At 49.7% G+C, this 25,777-nt stretch overlaps 1 protein-coding gene across 1 annotated transcript; it reads left to right on the forward strand.

The window, feature by feature from the left end:
- Positions 1–5,686: 5,686 nt before the first annotated feature.
- Positions 5,687–25,495, forward strand: ETS2 (ETS proto-oncogene 2, transcription factor). The gene is made up of 10 exons (XM_070466991.1): positions 5,687–6,059; positions 10,513–10,584; positions 13,822–13,933; positions 15,166–15,285; positions 15,606–15,806; positions 17,641–17,724; positions 18,889–19,113; positions 20,156–20,419; positions 22,091–22,209; positions 23,332–25,495. Exons 2-10 carry the CDS (start codon positions 10,513–10,515, stop codon positions 23,545–23,547), a joined length of 1,413 nt encoding a protein of 470 aa, XP_070323092.1. The 5' UTR covers positions 5,687–6,059; the 3' UTR covers positions 23,548–25,495.
- Positions 25,496–25,777: the final 282 nt, after the last annotated feature.

Raw genomic sequence — 25,777 nt, forward strand, 5'->3', positions numbered from 1 at the left:
TGTCATCACGCAGCTTAATATCACAGTGGATTTTGAAGGCGGCTCATATACTCTGAGAGTACTGCCTTATAAGGAAAAATGACTGCGTCAGGGAGGCAGCGGGGGCAGCCGGCCTGGACTGGGGCCCCAGGTCCACCAGGAAATAGTCTTAGGACCTAGGACCAACAGCAAGAAATTGATCCTCCGTAGGCTTCAGTTTCCTTATAAAGAACAGAAGTTGGTTTCACTTATTAACTGTCATTATTTTTCAAATTTAAAAATTCAGTATTTATTCCTTGATATCCTGCAACCAAAGGCCAGAGAATTACAGTGAAACCATGAGCGCCTATGAACGGCATTGGTCTTGACCTTATTCCTTGCTGTGAGTCAAGATCCTGCTTAGAATGTAGAACTGGGCGGTCATTAGACCTGGCCGAAGGGGATGGTGGGATCAACCCTTGCAGGGTCAGGGGTGCTCTGGCTTGTTTGTCAGAATCTTGTATGTGCCAAGCATTGTTCTAAGAGTTCAAGAAACTTTAACTCATATAATCGTCCGGTGGCCCTAGGAGAAAAGCATGGCTATGATGCAAATGATGGAGAAGGAAAGTGAGGCCCAGACAGTTTATGTAGCTTACCAGGGTTGCAACTGGACAGCTAATGAAAGGCTGAGCTGGGACTGGACCCCAGAGAGACTGGCCCAGCAAAGGATAAGATCACGGGCTTGCTCTATCTAGTTGTCCTGCCTTCATGCCCACAGGGATCAATTACAAGGGACCAATTTTTGGCCTCCAAAATCACTGCAGATGGTGATTGCAGCCATGAAATTAAAAGACGCTTACTCCTTGGAAGGAAAGTTATGACCAACATAGATAGCATATTAAAAAGCAGAGACATTACTTTGCCGACAAAGGTCAGTCTAGTCAAGGCTATGGTTTTTCCAGTGGTCATGTATGGATGTGAGAGTTGGGCTGTGAAGAAAGCTGAAGAATTGATGCTTTTGAACTGTGGTGTTGGAGAAGACTCTTGAGAGTCCCTTGGACTGCAAGGAGATCCAACCAGTCCATCCTAAAGATCAGTCCTGGGTGTTCATTGGAAGGACTGACACTGAAGCTGAAACTCCAGTACTTTGGCCACCTCATGCGAAGAGCTGACTCATTGGAAAAGACCCTGATACTGGGAGGGATTGGGGGCAGGAGAAGAAGGGGACGACAGAGGATGAGATGGCTGGATGGCATCACCGACTCAAAGGACATGAGTTTGAGTAAACTCTGGGAGTTGGTGATGGACAGGGAGGCCTGGCATGCTGCAGTCCATAGGGTCGCAAAGAGTCGGACACGACTGAACGACTGAAATGAACTGAACTGAACTGACTAAAGAGAAGTACAGAAGCAAGTTACCTGCTCTCAAGTAGTGCGGGACCACGCTGGGGGTTGAGTGGTGCTGCCAGGGTGCTGGATCACCCCAGGCTGGCCTGGATTCTGGGAACCCGTGCCAGCAGACGGGCATGAAGAGAGGGCAACTGCATGGTATACACATCGTGTGCCTATCTGCTGTGTGAGGTGAGGGGAGATGGGGGCGCTTTAAAATGTAATTTCATCTGTTCCTTTTAAAAATTGTTTTTCATTTATTTGTGGCTGTGCTGGGTCTCCGGTGCTTTGCACAGGCTTTTCTAGTTGTGGCGAGCAGGGGCTACCCTACTTTCGGTGCAGGGACTTCTCAGAGCGGTGGCTTCTGTTGCAGAGCAGGGCTCTAGAGGGCAAGCTCAGTAGTTGAGGTGCATGGGCTTAGTTGCTCCACAGGATATGGAATCTTTTGAGACCAGGGATGGAACCCATGTCCACTCCATTGGCAGGTGGACTCCTAACCACTGGAGCACCAGGAAGTCCTCATCTGTTCCTTGACCCTAACATGTATCAGTAGAATAACTCCTGCCAGACATGACCCAGTGACTGCAAGGTGAAGGGTCAGTAAAGGAAACATAAGTGGTAGAATATGAATGAATTTTTTTCAGTCGCTCAGTCGTGTCTGAGTCTTAGCGACCCCATCTACTACAGCACACCAGGCCTCCCTGTCCTTCACAATCCCCCAGAGTTTGCTCAAACTCCTGCCCATTGAATCAGTGATGCCACTGAACCATCTAATCCTCTGTCATCCCCTTCTCCTCCTGCCCTCAATCTTTCCCAAGATCAGTGTCTTTTCCAATGAGTTGGCTCTTCACATCAGGTGGCCAAAGTATTGGAGCTTCAGCTTCAATATCAGTCCTTCCAATGAATATTCAGGGTTGATTTCCTTTAGGATGGACTTGGATCTCCTTATAGTCCAACGGACTCTCAAAAGTCTTCTCCAGCACCATAATTTGAAAGCATCAGTTCTTTGGAACTCAGCCTTCTTTATGGTCCAACTCTCACATCTGTACATGACTGCTGAAAAAAAACACAGCTTTGACTAGACAGACCTTTGTCCACAAAGTGAATGAATGAATTAAATTATATTTATCTCTAAGTGCATTTTGTCCTCCACTGCCTACCCCCTTCTAGGATTTCCAAAGTCTTGCATTTGTGTGTGGTATTTGCAGAACTGTGGACTTCATTTTTACTTCTCCAAGAGCAGGGACTAAGCCTTTACTCATCTGTCTTCTCAGCAGCTGACACTGTGTTTGCTGAATGAATAAATGATATACCTCAGACCACATGACGTCTGTTTAGCTTGCAGCTGGAAGCCACTTCAAACTGTATATAGCCTATTGATTAAGATTTCAAGGTAAATACAGACATGTTTCTAAGGAAGTGTTTTTGTTGTGGTGGTTTTTACAGGATGACTTGGTAAGCTAATCATTTTAAATAATTACGTCTGGATTCTAAAGAACTCTATGTGCATTTTACTCTCTAGAAATTTAGTATTTATAATGCATTCATTCCGCTATAATTCCTCTTTCTTCCTGTCTTCGATGAGCTTCCTTCTTTCTTAAAGGAAGAGTTAAGGCTGCTCCTACACTCAGTTTGACATGGTGTATCTGGTCATTTTAGCCCAAGCACATCCCAACTTTTAATTTCCTTCTAACACCTTCGACTTTGGATCTTGAAGCACAAGGGTCATACTTTTATTGGGTTTAATTCACTGGAAAACCCGATGTTCCTTATGAATCAAGCCATAATAGTCAATGAATAATCACAGGCTGCAGCCATGCTGGGTTTTAGTTCTGCTGAGTAACTAGGAAACCGACTAATAACTGGAAGGTAAAAAATGTTAGGAACCCTGGTACGGCCCCAGAAGTAGGATAAGCCATTTAATTATGGGCCGGTGACCCAGCCAAGCATAGAGGGGGTTAGTTACTGAAAGTAGGACCCAGCGTAAGGGGGCTGCTTGGCTGAGCCCAGGGCTCCTGGGAAGAGGAGTAGGGAGGGGCAGAAATCTGGGTGGGAGTCAAGAGTCCAAGGTGTGTGTAACCTGAGCTTCCTCTCCTTCTCTCAGCTGCTGTAGTTTTTCCAGCTCTGCACTTACGCTCCTGCCTAGATTACTTTCTATAAGTTTTCATGTATTTATATCTGAGAGGGTAGGAATGATTTTTTTTCATATATTGATGTACATATTTTAAAGGATTTTTCATAAAATGCTCCCAGAGGGGAACTTGGAAAAAAACACGCAACAGCTACATCATTTTGAACCTCTCTCTACCAGGTGCTGGACAAATTTGCAAATTTGGCTCTGTGTTGAGCTCCCATCACAGCCTTATGACAGAGGTGGCATAATCACCCTTGCTTCTATACAGCTGAGAACTGCCCCAAGGTTTAGCCAGTTGGAGCACAGGGAAATATGGTTGTGAGCGGACTGTCTTCAAAATCCTGTGACCCTTCTTTTGATGTCCTTCTGCTCAGGTGTGCTGGAAACGTCCCTCCTTTCTGAGCTCTTCAAGGAAGAAAGGTGTCTTCCAAAAGATCACTGGGTGTCAGGGGCCCAGGGGCCCCTGATCGCCTAGCACTGATACCCATGGACATGGGAGCAGCTGCTATGGACAAGGCACTCCCACTCCGGGCAACTGAACTTGACCTAATGGCTGTCTTTTCCAAGTTTCTCAGATGCTTTCAGTAGCCTAGGGGGAAAGTCCCTCTATTAGCTGAAACTGCAGCCTGAATGAGTCAGTATTTTCTGGTATAGTTAAAAAAAAAAAAAAAAGGTAGCATACTCTTCATGTCTCCATGGTAACTTATTATGGATCTGTATACCACTTATGAAATTCCTTCCTGATCTATCTATGATTTCTGATCCAGGCTTGAATGTACACGGAGAAACCATTAGAATCAATTCAATCTGCTGAAAATATCAATTGTTTTTGCTCCTGGTGGTTTGAGCTGTATAGACCCAGCCTCTGACCTATGCAATGGTGATTCCTAGAGACCCTCAGGTACCTGAAAACATTAAGGTGCAATACTATCTCAATTATCTGAACAACTCCTGGGTTCAGGGTTGCCCTGGAAACCGGGAACCTTGGCAACAGAGAAGTGAGGCCTTCTCCCTCTCCCTTCACAGCACTGCGGTCTCTGAGATGCACCAACTTCCAGTCCCTGGCCTTGCCTAAGCTGAGCTATTTTATTCTACACCCACCTTTGGGAATCTATTCCGCCAAAATATTGAGAATCTGATCTGAATCGGAAATGTGCACATTTCTAGCCAGAGACTCAAGTATTTCCTGCTAAAAATGGAAACGGGAGGTACTGGTGACAGTTTTTACCATAGTTGGAAGTCAGATAAGCTGGAGTTTCAACCCTGAATTTCCCATTTATACGTCTTCTGACTGGGCAAGTTATTTGCCCTAAGGGTCAATTCTCTCAAATTTAAAGCGAGGACAATGAGGCCTTGGAGAATTATCACGGAGGATTAGTCCAGGCACTAGAGGTAAAGAACCAGCTGGCCAATGCAATGTAAGAGATGCCGGTTCAATCCCTGGGTGCAAAGATCCCCTGGAGGAGGAAATGGCTACGCACTGCAGCGTTCTTGCCTGGAGTACTCCATGGACAGAGGAGCCTGGCGGGCTACAGTCCACAGGGTCACAAAGAGTCTGCACGACTGAAGTCACTTATCACAGTCCAGGGAAGCCCAGCCAACGCTGGTTATCACCAAGGCACCAATCAACTCTAGGGGCGCCACTCACACGAGGCTGCAGGATTGGGGCGCGGGGGGGGGGGGGGGGCTTCCCGGAGCAGGGGGACTCCGTGACCGATCGACGGTCCACTTCGTACCTTTGTCATCTCAGCGTGTTTCACGACAGAACGCTCAGAATAAAAACGATCGGAAATCATAAGTCCATAAGCGGGTCCAAGAATGGGGTAGAATGAGTCCCCCGGTGGACCAAGCCCCGCGGCCACTCGGTGGCACCAGCGCTAGCTAGCTACTCCGGTCCTGCCAGGGCACCTTTGGAGGTTAAGGCGGCGGGCCCGGGAAAGAAGGAAATAAAAGAGAGATTTGTCCTGAGCTCCTGGGACACACACTGCCCCGGGCGCCGGACGTCGGAGGCCCAGGCCCGCAGCGACCCTGGGCGATCAGCCGCCGAGCGACAGCAGGCGCCGGGCGAGGTCCTGCCGGGCAGGTCCGGCTCCGCCCCTGGCTCCGTGCTCCTTCCCTCCCCTCCGCCCCTCCTCTCCGCGCGCAGGCTCCCCGCCAGGCCCCTTCCTCCGCCCCTCCTCCTCTCTCCCCTCCCCCTCCGCCCCTCCTCCTGTCCCGATGTCCCCTCCCTCCTCTCTCCTCCCTCCTCCCCTCCGATACCCCGGCTCCAGAAGAGCGCGCGGCGGAGGGGACCGGCCGGTTACTTCCTCTGGCGGCGGCGCAGAGCGCGGTGCAGCTACAACCCGGATCGCCCCGAGCCAGCCCGCCGTCCCTGGCCCGCCCCAGCCTGCCCCGGCCTCTCGGATCTCCCCTAGCCCGCTCGCCATCCCTGGTCCGCTCCGGCCTCCGCGAGCGCCCGGAGCCCGCCCCCCGCGGCCTCCCCGAGCGCCCCACTCGCGCGCCCGCGCCCGCGCGCTCGCCGGCGAGCACCGAGGAAGCCTGGGCCCCGAGCCCCCGGCGGCCCTGCCCGAAGCGGCGAGGTAAGAGCGGGGTCGGGTCGGGCGGGGTGGCCGGGGTCCGGCGGGGGTCGGCGGGCGGGGAGCCCCCTCCGGCGCCCACTTCTCTCCCGGGGAACCCAGGAACCGAGTTGGGGACGCGGGTGGCGCCCCAGATCACCGGGGCGCAGCTGGGGTCCAGTCAGGGTGGCGACTATTCGTGGGATTCTGGGGTCGCGCGTCCAGTATCGGTCCGCTTGGGGCTCTTGTTCCCGGGGTGGCCGAGTGGCTTTGGGGGTAGGTGGTGGGCGGCGAGCAGGGTTCGGGGTGGGCCTGGCCGTGACGTGCGGAGCCGGCTCCGAACTTGGGCCGCGGGGCCTGGGGTCGCCGAGGCGGCTGGGGCGGGCGGGGCGCGCCGGCTCGTTTCACTTGCTTTTGTTTTAAAAGGAAACGCGGGCGTGAAGGCGGGGGTGGCTCCTGCCGGTGGGCGCCCGGCAAACCTGATTTCGCCAGGGGGCTTGGGGGACGCGGGAGAAGGTGTCTGAGGGGCCCTGGCGCGCCCCGATTTGCCGGTGACTAACCGGAGGGCGCCCGGCCCGGGAAGATCCGGGGCGCCTGGAACACCTGGGGGACTGCGGCTCCCACCCCCGCTCCCGGTCACCTGCGCTGCCGAGTCCGGGGCCCGGCCAGGGCGGCAGGCGACCGGGGCGCGGGGAGAGTCCGGCGGCTCTACGGAGACCCCCGCGGGCTCCCCAGGACCTCTGCATTCGGGCCCCTCGGTGCTGGGAGGTGAACGTGGGGAGAATGTCGGAAATGGGGATATGGGTGCGCCAGGCTGCCTCTATTTTTGCGATCTTACAGCACGTTGGACGAAGAGGTAACAGCATTTGTGCGTATATGGCTTTTTTTTTTTAAGCACTCGAGACTTTTGTGTTGGCCTGTAATCAATTGTAGGGTACCCTAAAATAGTATTTGACCTGCAGTTTATTTAGGAAGTAAAGAAATGAGCAGCCCCCATTGGAGATAGGGGTAATTTATTTTAATTTACCGGTAAGAGATTCATCTTGTTCCGTGCAGTGGAAGCGCCTGTGCGCTGTCTGCCATCCCACACCGCCACCAATCCGAGAGATAAATCTCTAAGTTAAGGTTTAATAAAATTCTGAATAATATCACAGTACAGTAAACTAGCGCACTGTGTGTCCCGAAGGGAAATAGTCAAACACTCATTTCTGGAATTAGTCATTCCTCTCCCTAAATTGATAGCTTTCAAACGAAAAAGAAAACCAACCTTCAACAGTGCGCTTAGGGTTTGATTTTTTTTTTTCTTTTTCAATTTGTCTAAATGCAAACCTGTGCTCTAATCTCGCAGAAGCAATCACTTGTTCCCATAAGGGTACTGTTGTTGGGCAAGTTCTACTTGTTTTAAAATTGAACGTGCCTGCCATTTACCCATTTTTTTCCTGTTGTTTCTCAAAAGCAGCGATCAATAGGGCGACCACAAAAAGACCTGAATGTGAAATTGACTTATGTGGACTGATTTGGCCTGTCTGCTATCTTCACAAGCCATGTTGAGTAGAACTGTTGTTTAGAGGCTAAGTCACGTCTCACTCTCTGCAACCCCATGAACTGTGGCCCGCCAGGTTCCTCTGTCCATGGGATTCTCCAGGCGAGAGTACTGGAGCAGGTTGCCATTTGCCTCTCCAGGGGATCTTCCAAACCCAGGGGTTGAACCTGCGTCTCCTGCGTTGGCAAACAGATTCTTTACCACTGAGCCACCTGGGAACCTGTTGAGTAAAACAGAGGAACTTAAATTTGATTAGTTAGGTGTTTGCCAGAAACCGTTGGTAGAGCACTTTGATTCTACGTGGTTTTTACTAAACAAATTAAGAAACGGACAACGAAAGAATTCTGTTCCGCAGCTGGTAATTACAGCTCTTTACATGGGAGTGGTAGATTGCCTTTCCTCTCAGAATTTATACTCAAAAACCAGGCGGGCTGCTCCGTGGCTTTCCACATCTATTCTCGGCCCATCTCCGTGAAACTCAAGAATGTGGAATAAAGTCTGCAAGTCGGGAGATGGAGATGGGTAACTGATGACACGCAAGATGTCCTTTCATTTTGGTCTCCTGTTTTGAGGCTTGCTGATGTCATCAACAGGTGACAGGGCTTCGTTCATGCAGATCAGTGACATAAAGCTCTCATATTAAGGAGCATTTTGCATCTGTGAAAAGTCGAGAGCAGGAGCCTAGTCTAATGGTATCTGTGTGTGATCTCTGCTCTTTACTGCTGGGAAGGAGGGTCCAGGCCTCACCGTTCAGGGGATCCTGGCTCAAGGTGGAGCTCGGGAGGTCGGCCGTACTCCCAAGGGGGTTTGGTCTGCTCTATGCCCTTGAGCGCCCCACCCCAGTGGCCCTGTGATCCTGGGCAAAGTCCTGGGGTTGGGGGGGTGTCTCTGTAGCCTCTCTGTCAGATGGCTTAACATCTACCTCTCAGGGATGTCAGATTGTTGAGTAAGGTGGCAAGGTGTGGTCCCCTGGCTCAGGCTTAGCCCTTCGCAAGTAGGAACCTACCCAGGGCAGTGGTCATCCATAGTATATATTGATTTTTGATTGTTTGTGGATGACAGGATTCACCAAGTGGGGATTCTGAGCAGACGCAGTCCCTTTTGATCCTGGACAACACCTTCTCCCTACCCCCATTGTTTACTGCCAAACCTTTTCAGCCTGCACTGGCCACCCTGATGATGACCTGCCTTCAGAGGTTTTTAACAACTCCCCCCACCCCCGGTGCCTCGGGGGGGGGGGGGGGGCTTCCCAGGTGGCTTGGTGGTAAAGCATCCGCCTGCCAATGCCGGAGACACAGGTTCCATCCCTGGGTTGGGAAGATCCCCTGGAGTAGGAAACGGCAACCCACTCCAGGATTCTGGCCTGGAAAATCCCATGGACAGAGGAGCCTGGCGGGCTCCAGTCCACGGGGTCCTGGAGTCTGACATGACTGAGCGTGCACACACACCCCCCACACACACCCCGTGCCTTTGGTCTCCCCTATGGCGGGGACTCTCCCCCCACGCTGCCTGTCTAGCCAGGGGGTGTGTGTGTCTGTATGCCGAGTTCTTAGCTGGTCTGGTTTAGCCATAATGTTGACCATAAAGAGAAAACAAGAAAAGACAAACTCAAAGTAAGTAGTTACAGGAAAATATGCTGTTTGCCTCTGCTAGTCAGCCTTATCCATTGCACAATATTTTAATTACTCCAAGTTTTGGTTGAAACAGGTAGCAGCACCCAGTGGAGACCTCAGAACGGGCAGTGAGAGGTACCCGTGAAGTTTCCTATTCTAGACCTCCAGTTCCCGGTCCTGAAGCCAGGAGGGTGGGCTTTCCCAGGGTATTTGAAAATCAGCTTCAGTTGCTCTGTTTTTTTTCATCTAATGCTCTGGCAGGATTATCTAAGTACTTTTCTCAGGTACTAATATTTAACTTACCCTGGCAAACAGTAACGTTTTAGGGCCCCAGATAGGTTTTCAGTTGATTACAGCAAATCACAGGTCACTTAGGGAACTGTCCAATTGCAGGTCACACATGTAGCTCTTAAGTTTTCTAATAGCCACAGTTAAATACCGTGAAGTAGACGAAATTAATTTCAGTTAACCTAACACATTCAGAATATTACGTAAACACGCAGTAAACACAAGAGTCAGTACTGAGATAGTTGACTTTTCGCTGTGAAATCTGAGTCCGCCCTAGTCCCCAGAACCAAGCGCTCAGGAGTCACACGTGGTTACCACGCTGGTCAGCGTAGGTCCAAGGTAAAAGCCCAGGCCATCCAAGTAAGTAAGGCAGGTCTGCAGTCGGAATTACTTAACTCTTGAAGAAACGCACAGCTGAGCAGCCCGCAAATGCAGTATTTTGAGTTTGTGTGCTCCATGCTGGAGAATCTGAGATAATACAGGAAGGTTTGATCTCAAGCCGAGGTTCTTCCTTTTTCTGTGCTTCCTGAGCTTGGAGAGGGGAGGGGGCCTCCGAGGCGGGTCTTCAGCGGGCTTTCCAGGATTTGGATCTGCCCAGGAGCGGCGGTGGCGGCTGGCCCTGGAGCTCCCAGGTTGAGCTGACTGCCCCTTGCACCCAGGAGGTGGTCCTCGGCCCGGCAGCCGGCCCACAACCCCCAACAGCTCCTACACCCCGAGCTGACCTTGAAATTGGCGGTGAAAAACAGGTCCTCCCCACGCCTGTCCTGGAAGGACCCAGGCCCCCAGCTTTGCTATCCCAGCCAGCCGGAAGGCAGCTTTATCTGCGCGCCCCAGATCCTAAGGGAATTCTGCAGGCGGCATTATCATTTAATTCCTTGAGTAGCATCACCTTTGTGAGAAGAATTCCTGGCATTCGGTTCTGAATGACCTGTTAGGGCTGGAGCACTTGAGCCGAGGTGTGGATGCGGACTTAACAATCCACTTGGTTCGTTGCCTTTTTCAACTCTTAATTTTTCTTTCTTCTTTTTTAAAGATGAATGATTTTGGAATCAAGAACATGGACCAGGTGGCCCCTGTGGCCAGCAGCTACAGAGGGACACTCAAGGTGAGTGAACGCGTCTTAATAGAAACTTAACAAAAATTGGAAAGCTCAGTTTCTAGGAGGGAAAAAACAATTGGGTCCCAGGAGACCGGTTCTAGCTGTGAGACTCGTTGTGTGACTCTGGACTGTTTGCTTAATCTCTCTGGGTCTCAGTGTTTTCATCTGTTAAATGGGTTTCCTGGTGTTTGTTTGACTTATCCTCCAAGACCATTCAATTTGTGGATGGTGAGGCCTTGGTAGTTGATTTCTGAGGCTCCTACCAGGTGGAACAATCTATAAATTCTCAAGAGAAGAGAACTGAAGGACGTATCTGTTCTATCCACCCAGGAAGTTTCCTCAAGTAATGGAAAAGAGCTGAAAGAGCTTAGAGGAGGCAGGCAGGCCCAGTTATTGGCTTGCTGCTCCTGCTCCCATCAGAAGGGTCAGTGCCCGTGGGGTTCAGGCAGTCTGTCCTTCCTGGGACAACTGCGGCTGTTTAAAAACAAGAAGAAAGTCAGATTAAACAGCCTCCTCCTTGGTAATAAACATTTCATGTAGCTTCTATCTCACTCCCTTTTGGGAACATTCTTTAGCAATACAAACTGATGATTTTCCCATTTGCCTTCTCCAAATGTGACAGATCAGATTTTTTTTTTTCCAAGTGTTCTGTGGTAAAGATGTCTCAGAAACAGTGGTTTTAGATTGGTAGTGTTTTGTACAATATTGTGTCTCTGGCATGTTCCGCTTTTCTCTATCGTTAGGAGGTTGTTTGTCTGATCAAACCCCAGGAGGCAAGAACTGACACAGGTCTTTCTAGAGTATCATGAAACTGATCAAATTTCAAGCCATTGAGGTTTTTGTTGTTGTTCAATCTGGTCAGGCGTTTTCATTGTGGCCTGGCAGAAACCATACAAGAAATTACAAGAATATTAAGTTTGAAATGACACCTCTAGAGAAAATTTCTCCTATAAACTTGAAGAGCCTATGCCTGTGTGATTTCTGGGCTTGGAGAAGAAACCGCTCTTGCTGAAACTGATGTGTTGAAATACCCAGCGGGAATTTATCTTGTCTTGTGGTTTCTTGGTTTTAAAAACAGAACAGAAATGCAGTCAGGAAAGGAAAGGCACTTCTTAGTCACCTGGGCCACGCTTTGTTGTTTAGTTGCTTGGTCCTGTAGGACTTTGCAACCTTGTGGACTGCAGCACGCCAGGCTTCCACGCCAGGAATTTTAAAAATCTATCGGGTATGTCACCAAAATTAGCATTGCTATAAGCTACTTTATAAGTCGAGATGAGTATTTCACACACGCATGATTGGCCTCCCCCCCCCCCCCCCCCCCCGCCCCGCCCCACTGTGGGTCTTGGGCAGTTGGGTATCCCTGCTTTGGGTTTTTTGGGGGGCTGGGCGCCAACATCACTGGGCCAAGCTCCAGCTTCTGCCTACCCTCTTACGTCATGCGTCATTCACTGTTTGGCATTTCTAAACAGAAAGCACACCAACCACTGGATCTGTAAATGTGTTACACACTTTTGACTCAACAAATGGGTCACTGTATTACACATGACATGGGTCCAGCTTATGTTGGAAAAATATAGCCGTTCTTCACGTTTTTCTTCCACAAGTTAGGCGATGATGAATCAGGCCTTTGTCTGTTACTTACAAATGAGTCTTACAGTACAGGCTGTTCCATTTGTATTTGAAATTCTCACAGCTCCAGGCTTATCTTTCTGTGTGTGTCTCTTCTCCTAAATTGTAGGTAGTTTAACTTTAAATCTGTTTTCTTTGGAAATCTTTCCCCTTCATAGATGATGGGAGGCAGTGAGGGAGTGACCTTTTCAACACACTACATTTTTACAAAATTAAATCTTAAGGAATGTTCTCATACATATTTTGTTTGATTTTTGTTGATTGATTTTTTTCTTTCCCTGCCTTTCGTCTTAACTGCAGTGAGCTGAAGCTCTTTTGCCAAGAATCATTTTTTTGGTTTCTTTTTTTTTCCTTCCCTTATTTATTTCCCTTATATATTGAAGTATAAATATAGTAGGGCTTCACTGGGGGTGCAGAGGTAAAGAATCTGCCTGCCAAGGCAGGAGCGGCAGGAGTCACAAGTTTGATCCCTGGGTCTGTAAGTTCCTCTGGAGGGGGGGACATGGCAACGCACTTCAGTATTCTTGCTTGGAAAATTCCATGGACAGAGGTGCCTGGAAGGCTACAGTCCATGGGGTTGCAAAAAGTAAGACACAATTACCTGTACACACACATAGTTGATGTACATTGTTGTTAATTCCTGTTTTGCAGCAAAGTCATTTGGTTATACACATATATATATTTACACATATATACATAGATATACATGTACATTTTAAAAATATTCTTTTCCATTATGATTTATCACAGTTTTAATTAGGGGATAATTTTTCATTGTTGTGTTAGTTTCTGCTTTCAACAGCACAAGAGTCATTTTCCTTATGCACACGGCCGGCGTGTCTCACCCATTTAGCTGAGGAGGGCCAGGTGTTTGGATTGAGGTGGTCTCTGAGTCCCTCCAGGCACTGTTCTAAGACTCTCTTGGTTTTAGGTTTGTTTGCTTAACTTATACATTTAACTTGATCAGGCCATTAAAAGTAAATTCCCAGTCATTCCTATTCTGTGGTTGATGACAGGCAGACCTTGATAGACTGCACTTTGCTACACTGAGTTTTTTGCAAATTGAAGGCTGGTGCTAACCCTGCAGCCTGGCATTGATTGGCACCATTTTCCCAACAGCATTTGATCAGTTCATGTCTCTGTGTCACATACTGGGAATCCTCGACATAGTTTAAACCCTCTCCTAGCAAAAAGATTACAAAGGCTCAGATGACGGTTAGTATTTTTTAATTAAGGTATGTGCACGGTTTTTAGACATCATGCTGTTGCACACTTAATAATGTAAGAGTAACTTTTATATGTATTGGGAAGCCAGGAAATTTGTGTGACTCTCTTTGCTGTGATAGTCACTTTATTTCGGTGGTCTGGAACCAAGCCTGCAGCGTCTCCAAGGTGTGCCTGTAAGTGATCCAGAGTAAAGAGATCCTCTGGGTCACTTGGATCTTCTCAGAAGTCTGCTCAGAATACCGACTGGTCAATTCCATGCATGGCTTTATAACTGGCAAATTGGATCAGGGTGTCTTGGTGAGGCTGCCCATGGACCACTTTTAAAACAGGTCATTAACTAAGTGTAAATGCCAACGTTTCCGTTTTCTTTCCCTCTTGCCTTTGCAGCGCCAGGCCGCCTTTGACACCTTTGATGGGTCCCTGCTCGCGGTTTTCCCCTCCCTAAATGAAGAGCAAACACTGCAGGAAGTGCCAACAGGCTTGGATTCGATTTCTCATGGTAATTGGTTTCTCAGACTTGATGAATTGAGCGTGATGTCCCAAGGATCTCAGTGCATAGATGACCCTTCGTAAGCGATGCCTGTTGATGTCCTGAATCTTTGTATGAAAAGTCAGGCAGAGGCTGGGATCTGGGAGAAAACAGTTCTCTTTTATGCGGCTGGTGACTCTGAAGTCCTCACCCGCCAGATGCACCCCAGGAAGAGGAGGCGCCCTGCTGGGGGCAAACTGCAGGGGGCCCTGGGCGGCTCCTTAGGCTGCTCCAACTATGCAGTCAGCCTAGGCCCTATCTCCCAGTCCCCTCTGTGATGCAGACCAGTGGACCTCAGAGTACACCCCCCCTTTTCATCCTAGGTTCACGTCCCTTGCTTTTCCCCCCCCCCCCCCCCCCCCCGCCAGTTTTGGACAGCAAAGTATTCCTGCTCATCTTTACCCATCTGCCTTCATGCCTGCAGTTCTTCATATCAGTGTTCATTCTTTTGAAAGGAATAGCACATCAGGTGATGCCTCTGTGATTACTATGATAGAGTTGTTAGCGGGAGACATTCCAGAGATGACTTTGTCATATGAAGTCAGTGCTAAAGAATACAGCCCAGAAAATTAATTAAAACGTGTGTGCTTTCGTAAGCGTGCTGTCACGTGACCGTCATTCATCATTCTTGAAATTGCTGAGGGAATGCAGAGAAGGTTGTTTTTCAAACAAATTCACGTCCCAGGTGCTAAGTACTGTGTGTTCCTGTGACATCTGCTGTCTCTTTGCCTGCAGCTTAATTTTAATGAATGGAAGTCGCTTCCAGATTAGCCATTTACAACCCCTTAAGGCTTTTGGTGAAAAACCATGCAGCTTTCTCTGTTGTAAAAAATGTAAGACTGGCCTGCAAGAGAAGCCTTACCTAGGCGTCGATTGCTGCTTTATGAAGTTTGGCAAAAATTCACCTCGAGTTTTACTTTAGTTATTTTTCAAACAAGGGTAGTTATTAAATTGTAAGAAGTGTAGTTGCATAATGATTAGAATAATACGTGTATTATTAAATTATATTTTCTCAGTTTCGTTGAGAAACTGTTTTGGTTCATATTAATATTTACCCTCCTCTGGGGAGTGATGCTGAAGACTGAGGATGCTCATTGTTCTTCCGTAGGAGCTAAGACTCCCTCCCCGCCCCACCCCTCATCCGTTCTCCCTGTGTTGTGGCTAGCTGGAACTCTTAACTTCCCTGTGGGGTTGTTTTTCAGACTCGACCAACTGCGAGTTGCCGCTGCTAACCCCATGCAGCAAGGCTGTGATGAGTCAAGCCTTAAAAGCCACCTTCAGTGGCTTCAAAAAGGAGCAACGCCGGCTGGGGATCCCGAAGAGTAAGTGTTGCTTCTTGGAGCCGAGTTCTGCCCTGCACTGTGCTAGACCAGGGTGTCGGGTCGCCACAGCTTGAGATGGCATCATTTCAAGCACGCGCCTAGGGTGTCTTGCAAAGAGGGGCAGAGCTCTCATGAAGCTGAGCCAGTTTTTATTTCGAAACCCACCCCGCTGAACACTTCTAGCACTGCTGTTAGCGCCTCAGCATCTTCCTGGGTGTCTGCTGACTCATCACTCTGAGCCCTGGTGCCCATCGGGGCTCTGCAGGTAAATCAGGAGTGCGTCTGGCCTCACCGCCTTGCTTTTCTCCCCTCCCTGCTAGATCCCTGGCTGTGGACCGAGCAGCAGGTGTGTCAGTGGCTTCTCTGGGCCACCAACGAGTTCAGTCTGGTGGACGTGAACCTGCAGAGGTTTGGCATGACGGGACAGGTGCTGTGTAACCTTGGCAAGGAGCGCTTTCTGGAGCTGGCGCCCGACTTTGTGGGCGATATTCTCTGGGAGCATCTGGAGCAGATGATCAAAGGTACCTGTGAGTGACGGAGCGATTGTGGTGGGAAAGAGTGATGGGGGAGCTGTGCATGCTAACTGTCGGGTCGGCGATTCAGTGATGGAGGGCAGACGGACCGAAAAATGGCATTGGCACGAGTCAGCGCCAGGGTGGCGATTATAGATTTCGATTCCATTTAAGTAGGTGTGTGGGGAGCATTAACCACAAGGTGGGAGCCTTTGTCACCACAGAGCCTTCGTCATCACGGAGTTCAGTGTCACCAGACCTCATGAGTCGGAGGCATATTTGTGGCTCTGATGTCAGGGCAGCTGGGATGCCCATGTTTGGGGGCTCACTTTACAGAGCCTTAAGAAATAAGTTGGCCCCAGCCAAAGCAATAAACTGGGAATTTTATAGTTTTTTTTCCCTAAGACCAGATGGGATCCCACAAAGACTTTTTGTTTTGTGTTTATAAACAAATGTAGAAGTAATTGATGTATGTTTCACACACTTGAAATATTGTACAGAAACTGGCCTTCAAGCCAAAGAACTCTAATGTAGAAAATGTTGATTTAGACCTAAAAAGAGCACTGAGAGTAGTGTTAAAAATACATGAAGCCTTACCGGTGGTGATGCCCTCCCCATGAGCACAGGCCTCTTGCAAAGTATCTCCTTCATCCCTCTCCAGAAGAGAAGAGGAAACAGGAACAAGTGCCTTGTGCAGAGCCCCAATTCCTGTTTCATGGATGTGAAATGCCCAGGATGCTATAGAATCACCCTGTCTCTAGCCGTGCACAAGCAATAGTTATATGTGTTCAGTGTTCTGCTGTCCTCGGCCAGCCTTCAGGAGGAAGAGCACGGCTTATAGAAGGCTGCTCTTTCAGATGGAAGCAGCACTCAACATACCCTGTGTCACGATGAATGGGAAACCATCCCAATACACATTTTGGATAAAAGAAAAAAAAAGTACATTGAGTTAAAAAAGCAAAACATAGGACTCCTTCAAGTTAAACATACAAGAAAATAAGCCTGTTGGTAGAGTTCAGAGACAATTTCTCATTCAATTGATTTTAAACTCTGAGTTTCAACATCTGTTACAGGCTCAGCATCTTAAAAAGACCTCAGGGCCCCCCACCAGCTCTTTGTAGTTACGGCTTCTGAGGGGAAGGAAAACCTAAGGACCCTTAAATTTTCCCTGAACCTGGACAAGTCTGATCTGACAAGTTTCTGTTTGAATCTGTTTGTTGGCATGTTGGACCCATTTTGCCATTTCTCAGTGTGTGTGTCTGGATGTGTGGGTGCGTGTGTGGTTGTGTGTCTGTAGAAGTAAGTTCACACAGAGAATGCTAACCTTTTCCTTTTAAAGTTCTTGGACATGTGTCCCCATTCGGATGCCCGTTCACTGTTTTGACCTCTCTGTAGCTCTCGCCACCCGTGGACACACCCTGGGGTTTTAGATGATGGGTCAGAAGCATCACCAGGCAGAGAATCTATCTAGGTCCTTAATTTGCTGTGTTCCCAGCCCCTGGTGAAGGGGGTACTTCATGAGCATTTAACCTTTTGTGGACTACATGGATGAATTCAATACATCATCTAGATCGCTCAAATTATACAATTGAAAATTTAACTTTGCCAAAGGCAGCAGTAATTTTAGAAGTCTTTTTCTAGTTATTAGGAAAATACGTTGCTGTCTCTAGTACTTTTAAAAGACATAATGACAGGGAACACCATCGGATTAAGTATGCAGCTAAAATGCATTTCTTTATGCTGGAATAACTGTAGAACAGTGATTCAGAAAGGAACCTTTTTTTCTTGGGTCGTTTAAAACCTCTTGATTTGTAATTTTGTGTCTCTTCTGTCAATTTTTCAGAAAACCAAGAAAAGACCGAAGATCAGTATGAAGAAAATTCGCACCTCAACTCAGTTCCTCATTGGATTAATAGCAATTCGTTAGGTCAGTGCAATGAATTCTGCGCTTAAGAGCTTGGTCCTAAGACTTCCTGTTAGATTCATGAAGGGTTCGAAGCCAGGGTCTAGACCTGCACTGTCCCACACAGTGGTCACACTCACAAGTCCAGGCCACTGGTCACTTGAAGTATTGCTGGTCCACACTGAGATAAAACTCAGGCCCACCAATCTGAAAGTCTTAATATAAATGTCTCCTTAATAATTTTTGAAATTATGATTACCTGTTGAAATGATAATGGATTTCTTATGTGCATTCGGATCAGTCGTATCTGACTCTCTTGTGACCCTATAGACTGTAGCTCACCAGGCTCCTCTGTCCATGAGATTCTCCAGGCATGAATACTGGAGTGGGTTGCCATTTCCTCCTCCAGGGGATCTTCCCCACCCAGGGATTGAACCCATGACTCGCGTCTCCTGCATTGGCAGGCGGGTTCTTTACCATCTCTTGGGTCAAGTAAAGTGTTCGAACTCGTTTTGCCAGCGCCTTTTTCGTTTTCCAGTGGGGCTGTTAGAAAATCTAACATTGCATCGGTGGCTCGTGTTAACCTTGCACTGGCCAGCGTCGGTCGAGGCAATTTATAACTCAAGGGGGCAGAATGGAGTGAACCGATCGCCGGGGTCAGATCAGTGTAATAGAGAAAGGTGGCAGGCCAGGAGGTGTGTGAACAGCAATACCCCATTTGCTCTGAACTTGGGATGTTACGGAATTTGGGTCAGTGTTTCTGGTGGTTTGATGCTGGTGAGCGTAGCTTACGGTGGTCCCCTCGGGTGTGGGCAGGGTGACTGGAGATGCTCAGTTATGGGTCATAGGCTGGATGGCAGATCGCTTAGTTGGTCTGGACCTTAGTTTCCTCGGGAGTCGAAAGAGCCAGTGACCCTGTTGTCCTGAGGCTCCCGTGGGAGCACTAGGAGTATTCACCTGAAGCATCAACCCCAGGGTCCAGAGGCCACAGGCCTTTTGGGAAATTTAGATAAGAGGAGGACTTGGAAAAGCTGCCCGTCAGAGCCTCAGCATGTCCACTGAGGTCTTGCAGGGAGGGCTGGAGGAGGCGGGTCTGCTCGCGTTCCCTCTGGTTGGAGGCATGTAGGGTCTCTGGGCATCACGTCGATGTCTCCTGACAGCTGTGTGGTCCGCGGTCCTATGTTGTAGGTTTCGGCATGGAGCAGGCGCCATACGGCATGCAGACGCAGAGCTACCCTAAAGGCGGCCTCCTGGATGGCCTTTGTCCATCATCCTCGGTGCCCGGCACACTCGGGCCAGAGCAGGACTTCCAGATGTTCCCCAAGGCCCGAATCAGCACCGTCAGCGTCAACTACTGCTCCGTCGGCCAGGACTTCCCAGCCGGCAGCCTAAACCTGCTCCCCAGTGCTTCTGGTAAGATCCAGGCTCCCGAGCGTGTGTCTCGGTGGGGCTGGGGGTGTGATTTCCCGGGGCCACGGTCAGACCGTGACCTGAGTTTCTTAATCAGTTGGCCCATGCTTTGCCCTTGGGGGAGGTCAAGGACTGGACTACCGGAACACGGCCACAGCAGCGATGCTCAGCAAGCTTACTCCTCGCATGCCTCTGGTTCTGGTCCGGGGCCCGGGGGTATCGGGGAACCAGCAGAGTTCCTGCTCCTGTGGCCGGAGTCCTCCACCCACCCAGTGGGCTGTTGGGGGAGGCAGTGTAGGCAGGTGACGGGATGTCTTGGTGGAGATGAAAATGCATATTCCCAGGTGTCACAGTGATAAAGACTCCGCCTGCCTTACAGGGGACATAAGAGACTTGGGTTCAACCCCTGGGTGGGGGAAGCTCCCCTGGAGGAGGGCATGGCAACCCACTCCAGTATTCTTGCCTGGAGAATCCCACGGACAGAGGAGCCTGGCGGGCTACAGTCCATGGGGTCGCAAAGAGTCGGACACGACTGAACTACTGATCACACTCGCAAGTGTGCAGTGGACAAAACTCAGGTTGGGTTTTTTTCCTTAAATACCCCTTGGGTGACCACCACCCAGATTGAGACGGAGAGGTTGCCTGCTCCCCACAAGGCTCCCTCATCTCCCCTCCCAGTCAGTAGCACCCCCCCTACCCCCAGAAGATGCAATTGTCCTGACTTTTCTCATCACCGTCTTTCCCGTTCTTGAACTGGATACTAAGTGTTCCCATGTTGGGCTTTTGCTCACATTGTGTCTGAGATCCATGCACATTGCTGCCCTTTCCCATGCGGTGTGGCCCTCCGCTCGGAGCTACACAGTGTCTCCGTCCTGCCGTTGATGGGAGAGGCGCTTGCCTAGCGTGTTTATTCATAAGAAGCGGGCGGCTCAGTGAGAAACCTGAGTGGCTGTGCGCCGGCAGGGCGAACGCCTGGAGGGGTCGGTGGTCGTGCCTGACCTTGCGTCGTCCTGGAGGGGTCAGAGCCCATGCTTGTGTCTGCCAGGGAAACCCAGGGACCACGAGTCGGCGGAGACGGGTGGCGACAGCTTCGAGAGCTCGGAGTCGCTGCTGCAGTCCTGGAACAGCCAGTCGTCTCTGCTGGATGTGCAGCGGGTTCCCTCCTTTGAGAGTTTCGAGGACGACTGCAGCCAGTCCCTGGGCCTCAGCAAGCCGACCATGTCCTTCAAGGACTATATCCAGGACCGGAGTGACCCGGTGGAGCAGGGCAAACCAGTTATACCCGCGGCCGTGCTGGCCGGCTTCACAGGTGCGTGCACCCGCCTTGTTTACCAAGGGCGTTTCTCGCTGGACGACCTCGCGTTGGCGCTCCAGGTTTAATGCGTGCGGTGTCACCCTTAAGCCGGGCGATCTCCCTGCATCCGAAAGAGGCCACATGGACAGGGATGTTTGTGGTCGCCGAGCTCAGCATAGTGGGTGACAATCGCCAGGCTGCTCCCTTATTTGGTTAGTCCTGGCCAGTCCCCAAAAGGAGAGGAGAACAGCGGGGGACACGGACCCTGGAGGCTGAAGCTCTGACTCAGCCACGCCTGGAATTTCCGAGACTGTAGCCTGGCCAGGGGAAGGGGCACAGAGCCGGGTTCTAATAACACAAGGACTGTTTACCTTCTTCTGCTTCTCAAATCCATCTTATTTTGAAGATTTGGGTAACAGCTATTCTAGGCGGGGACAAATATTAAAGCTGTTTTTAGAACTAGATATTTCCAGTACTTTAGCAAAAATATGAGGATTTTTTTTTTTTTGGATTGCTTTCTGTGTCCTTCAATGTGCTTATTTTTTTTCCCCCCATAGTTTGCCCATATGGAGCCACTGGGGATTTAAAAAAATACCTGCTTTTAAAAATCCAGTAGGCTAAAATAAGAATACACAGGCATCCTGTTTCTTTTCTGTCCCGTAAAACAAACGGCCATGGAAATTACTCAGAGAGTGAAAATGGCTGTCATTTTCATACATGGGCGTGAGGGCCTGATCTGAAGGGAAACAGCCACGGTGTGAGTGGGTTTTTGTTTTAACATTAGTGACCATCCGTTGTCTTGCCAGCTCTGTGGTTGACAAGGACCATACTGGGACCCCAGGGCAGCCTAGCACGGCTGGTATTAACCCATTTCACAGACAGGGAAGTGGGCTCGGAGGACGCTGGCTCTGGTCACTCGGGTCACAGCTGTACCCACGATGTGGTCACTGTGGCTTGGGGAATGGCTCTTGGATGAGCTTGTGATCCAGGGTGAGCCACCCGGCCGCTGGGCCCATCTTTTTCCCTCTTCATTTTTGAAATATCAATACAGTCTTACTTTACAGGGTGGTGGCGGTTCTGAATATTAATCGAGAAAAAGTATATGGAGAGCACTTTGCAAAGTGTCTCCCTCACCGAGCAAGTGTTGAGGCCCTGGCTACTCCCCTAGGTGCACCAGTGACCTCTAAGTAACCTGAGTCTTGGATCAAGCAATTTAGCCACTGTCATCCGGTCAGAAGGCTACGCGTGGGGTTCCGAGAATGACATGCCTCACCCTGTGTTGAAAGGCCCCTTCTAACACCCCCACCCCTGTCCCACGAGGTGTTTCTAGAAATAAACCTTGAAAGTTATTACATAAGGAACAATTAAACAGAGGGAGGGATTCTGATGCCAAGGAGATGGTGGCGCAGAATTTTTTTTTTCTTTTCTCCAAAAAGACCAAGCCCAGCGATCAAGGGCCCAGTGATCTCTTTCCAAGAGCAGGAGAGGCGTGGGGGAAGAAGCCCTTACCTTGGGGTCTGGCCTCCTGCCAGTAAAGCATCCAAGGCTGTCCCCAGCACCCAGCGTCACACCTTCACCTTGATACGCACTTGATGCCACTTGATCTTACAGTTCTTGCTTCAGGAGGGTGGCTCTAAAGCCTTGCTGTGTTTAAGAACGCCTCACCCACCCCCTTCTCCCCTGCAGGAAGCGGGCCTATCCAGCTGTGGCAGTTTCTTCTAGAATTGCTCTCCGACAAGTCCTGCCAGTCATTCATCAGCTGGACGGGGGACGGGTGGGAGTTTAAGCTCGCCGACCCCGACGAGGTACGTCCAGGCCTGGGGTTCTCAAACCCGATCACATCACTTGGGCTTTGCAAACCCAATTCCCTGGGTGTGAGAAATGGGTCCCAGGTATGTGCAAATGAGAGCACTTCTTCGGCAGGAGGCATTTCTGGCCCTTTAGGAGCCTTATTGTGATGATACACAGTTTAATATGCTGCACTCAGTGGCCCAGCCGTGTCCGACTCTCTGCAACCCCATGCGCTGTAGCCCACCAGGCTCCTCTGTCCGTGGGGTTCTTGAGGCAAGAATACTGGCATGGATTGTGGAGGTGGTACTGTCGGGCTTCCCCATCTTGCTCTGTCATCGAGCTGAGAGGCGCAAGCTGTAAACAGAGGCACTTGCCTGACCGCCGGAACATGTCGTAGGAAATTTGCCGTTTTCCCTTGTGGGGGCGCGGATACTGAGCCCCAGGCTTCCGCTGAGGCAGGCAGAGCTGTGCCAGCCCCTCTGGATGAGAAAGCTGAGGGCGGGTCCCCTCCCAGCCCGGCACGGTCAGCGCAAGGGGCGCCCTTGGTCTTTGGCGCCCATGGGTGCGGTGCGTCACCTCCCCGATAACCCGGGGTGGCAGAGGCATTGAGGGATGCAGACGGTCACGTGGCCCCCGTCCCAGACGTGGTGCTCTTGGAGTGCGAACCCGGGAGGCGGGGGCACGTAGCCTTTCCTATGTCTCAGGACCAACCCCTGGGCTCCCAAAGGTTTTCCTGAGGGAGAAGCCTCAGCAGACGAGGCTGTGGGTCGGGGGACCCGCCTCCCTCATCTGCCTGTCCCTCCATCCCCAGATAAATAGCCAGGGCTGCAAAGTGGGAAGGCAGACGGCATCTCTGCGGTCCCGTTGGTGCTCCAATAAGCATGCATCCAAATCGTCATCAGGGGAAAAGGGGTGCTTTTTCTTTCTCTTTTTTTTAAAAAAATTAATTTATTTTGACAGGAGGATAATTTTCTTTACAGTATTGTGATGAAAAAGGCATGCTTTTTCTTTTAAAAAATTATTTTAATGGGAGGATAGTTTTCTTTATTGCAATGGTTTTTGCCTGGACGAGGGAGACACGTGTGCTTTTTTTCAGTCTTGGAATTAAACGGCACTCTTTCCCATCCCCGCCACAGGTGGCCCGCCGGTGGGGAAAGAGGAAAAACAAGCCCAAGATGAACTACGAGAAGCTCAGCCGGGGTTTGCGCTATTACTACGACAAGAATATCATCCACAAGACGTCGGGGAAGCGCTATGTGTACCGCTTCGTGTGCGACCTGCAGAACTTGCTGGGCTTCACGCCCGAGGAACTGCACGCCATCCTGGGCGTCCAGCCGGACACGGAAGACTGAGCCCGCCCGGGCCGGGAGCGGGGCCGTCGAGACCCGTCCCAGGACCCTGAAAGGCCGGACCGGCGCATCCGGCACGTCTCTCGGAAGCAGTGGCCTTACTCCATCGGACACCATGGTTCTTCACCGAAGGCAGCACGGTTTCTCACTTCTGAAAGCCTGCTGCCGGGAACCCGCCACTTAATGATGCTATTCCATTCGGATGGCCCAGGAAGAAGCTTGGGACCCCCGTCCTAGCCCTGGGCGGGCTGTGTGGTGACAGGATCGTTCGGGCTGTTGGGTCTTCTCAAAGGAGCGAGCGTGTCACGAACGCACACTTCTTGGATTTTTTCTTTTGCCTTTTTGCAGCCAGGAATCACAGAAGAGCTCTCTTTGGTTCTGAGGGGGAGCAGGGGGCAAAGACACATGATGTTTCAGAAGTTAGTTTGTATATATGACTGTAACCTTGTAATTGTTATCAGAGTCCCCTAACAGACCTATTTAACAGAAATTGTATATTGTAATTTAAAATAATTATATAACTGTATGTGAAAATAGGAATGCAGATGGCATTTTGCTACGTTCGCTGGTTTTCAGGAGCACTGACTAGCGTCCTTTTGCAAACATTTAATCTGCCGGAGCAGATTAAGAGAAGTTGTAAAGTGTGTATTATTTACATTTAATATGCCTACAGGAATAAGGTCTAAGAAGATTCATTCCTGTTTTTTGTTTTGTTTTGCCTGGGTTATTATCTATGGCAAGGACATGTACATTTGGGAATTTTTATAAGAAACTTAATGTTATTATCTGGGGCCTCTCCTGGCCTCTCTGCTTCTCCTTTAATTGTAATGTAAAAGCTATAAAGCAGTATTTTTCTTGACAGATGGCATATGTTTTCCATTTCTATGCATGCCTTGAAAGTTTATATACAAAACTTACTTTATTTTTTAGTTCAACTGTGTTTCCCCCAGCGACTCACCTCCCCTGACCAGGCATTTCCTTCCCGAGCCCCACCCCCACGCCCCAAATTATGCTGTATGATTAAAATAGGAATACTATTTTTGGAAATATGTGACTCCTTTTCAGAGATCAGGAGGGATTTATGTAGCAGCTATTTTTACTGCAAAAGTAATTCACTGGACAAAAATAATGTAATTTGTAAGAAAGTTTTATTTTTACTGCAGCGCCTAACGTACAGAGCTGAAGGTGCAGGGGGAGGAGAGGCTTACTTAATGAACCTCTCGGACATGAGTGGAGCCCGATTTTGTCCCATCTTGTTTACCTGTGGAGTCTCAGGTTTTCTGGACACCAAGCTGCTCCTTTCTGTTGGGTGTCCACAGTTTTTATTTTCTTGCACACAGAAAGCCCAGAGGCAAAGAGGGTCAGCAAGATGGGAAAGAGAAGGCGTTGGGGTCGGTCGTTCATGTGAAGAAAACGTCTTCATTGTGATGGAGACTTTTGTAGTCCTTTCGAAGGAACCCCTGGTTCAGCCTGTGTTCCTGGCTTTTGTAAACGATCAAGTTGGTTTCCAAGTCAGACAGTCTTCACTAGCATCGTAGGGGGACCAGTGGTGAGGTCTTTGAAGACAAATCCTCCGTGTGATGAGACGGGGGGAATTGGGTGGTAGGGTGAGCAGAGGAGAGCCGGAAGGGGGACCATTGAATCTTGTACCCACACAAGACCGTCTGCAGTACCGCTGAGCACGGGATGTTCTTCTCAAGCAAGACCTGTTTATCTGCCGGACAGCTGTTTATAACATCAACAGACAAGCGGCTGGGAACATCTTGCCGCTGAAAAAAATCGGCCATCCGCTCACTCGTTTTATATGGGCTTTGACCGCATGAATTTGCCAGTGTTTGTCTGTTTTTATCCACAGAGTTGGCAGTTTTACATGGCTCGACCCAAGAGTCATGGAAAATCAAACCCATGGTAAACCTTTGGCATGATAATAAACAGGACTTATCTATCAAAAGTTTTGTAATCTGGCCTTTTCTTTCTCAAATAATAAAGTATTTTGTTTACATCAATCCCTCCTTGTGAGAGCCTTCATGCCTCGCCCCTCTGCCTCCCTCCCCTGGCGCGGAGGCGGTGGTTCAGAGCGCTGGGCCACCCCGGGGTGATTCAGCCCCTCTAGGTCACAGCCCCTGTGAACTGACTACACATCCCTCCCCCAGCAAATCAGGACCAGGCTGGAACCAACTGTGAACCTTCCTGAAGCAAGTCCCAAAAAGTGTTCCTTAAAGAGAAAGATTTT

This window comes from Odocoileus virginianus, chromosome 4 (assembly GCF_023699985.2).
Source record: "Odocoileus virginianus isolate 20LAN1187 ecotype Illinois chromosome 4, Ovbor_1.2, whole genome shotgun sequence".
Lineage (NCBI taxonomy): Eukaryota > Metazoa > Chordata > Mammalia > Artiodactyla > Cervidae > Odocoileus > Odocoileus virginianus.

Bases quoted from the DNA above. Each gene is read 5' to 3' on its own strand.
- ETS2 (XM_070466991.1), top strand. From the start codon at position 10,513: ATGAATGATTTTGGAATCAAGAACATGGACCAGGTGGCCCCTGTGGCC. The intron at 19,114-20,155 runs GTAAGATCCAGG...TGTGTCTGCCAG, and splicing joins CCTGCTCCCCAGTGCTTCTG to GGAAACCCAGGGACCACGAG. The intron at 22,210-23,331 runs GTACGTCCAGGC...TCCCCGCCACAG, and splicing joins AGCTCGCCGACCCCGACGAG to GTGGCCCGCCGGTGGGGAAA.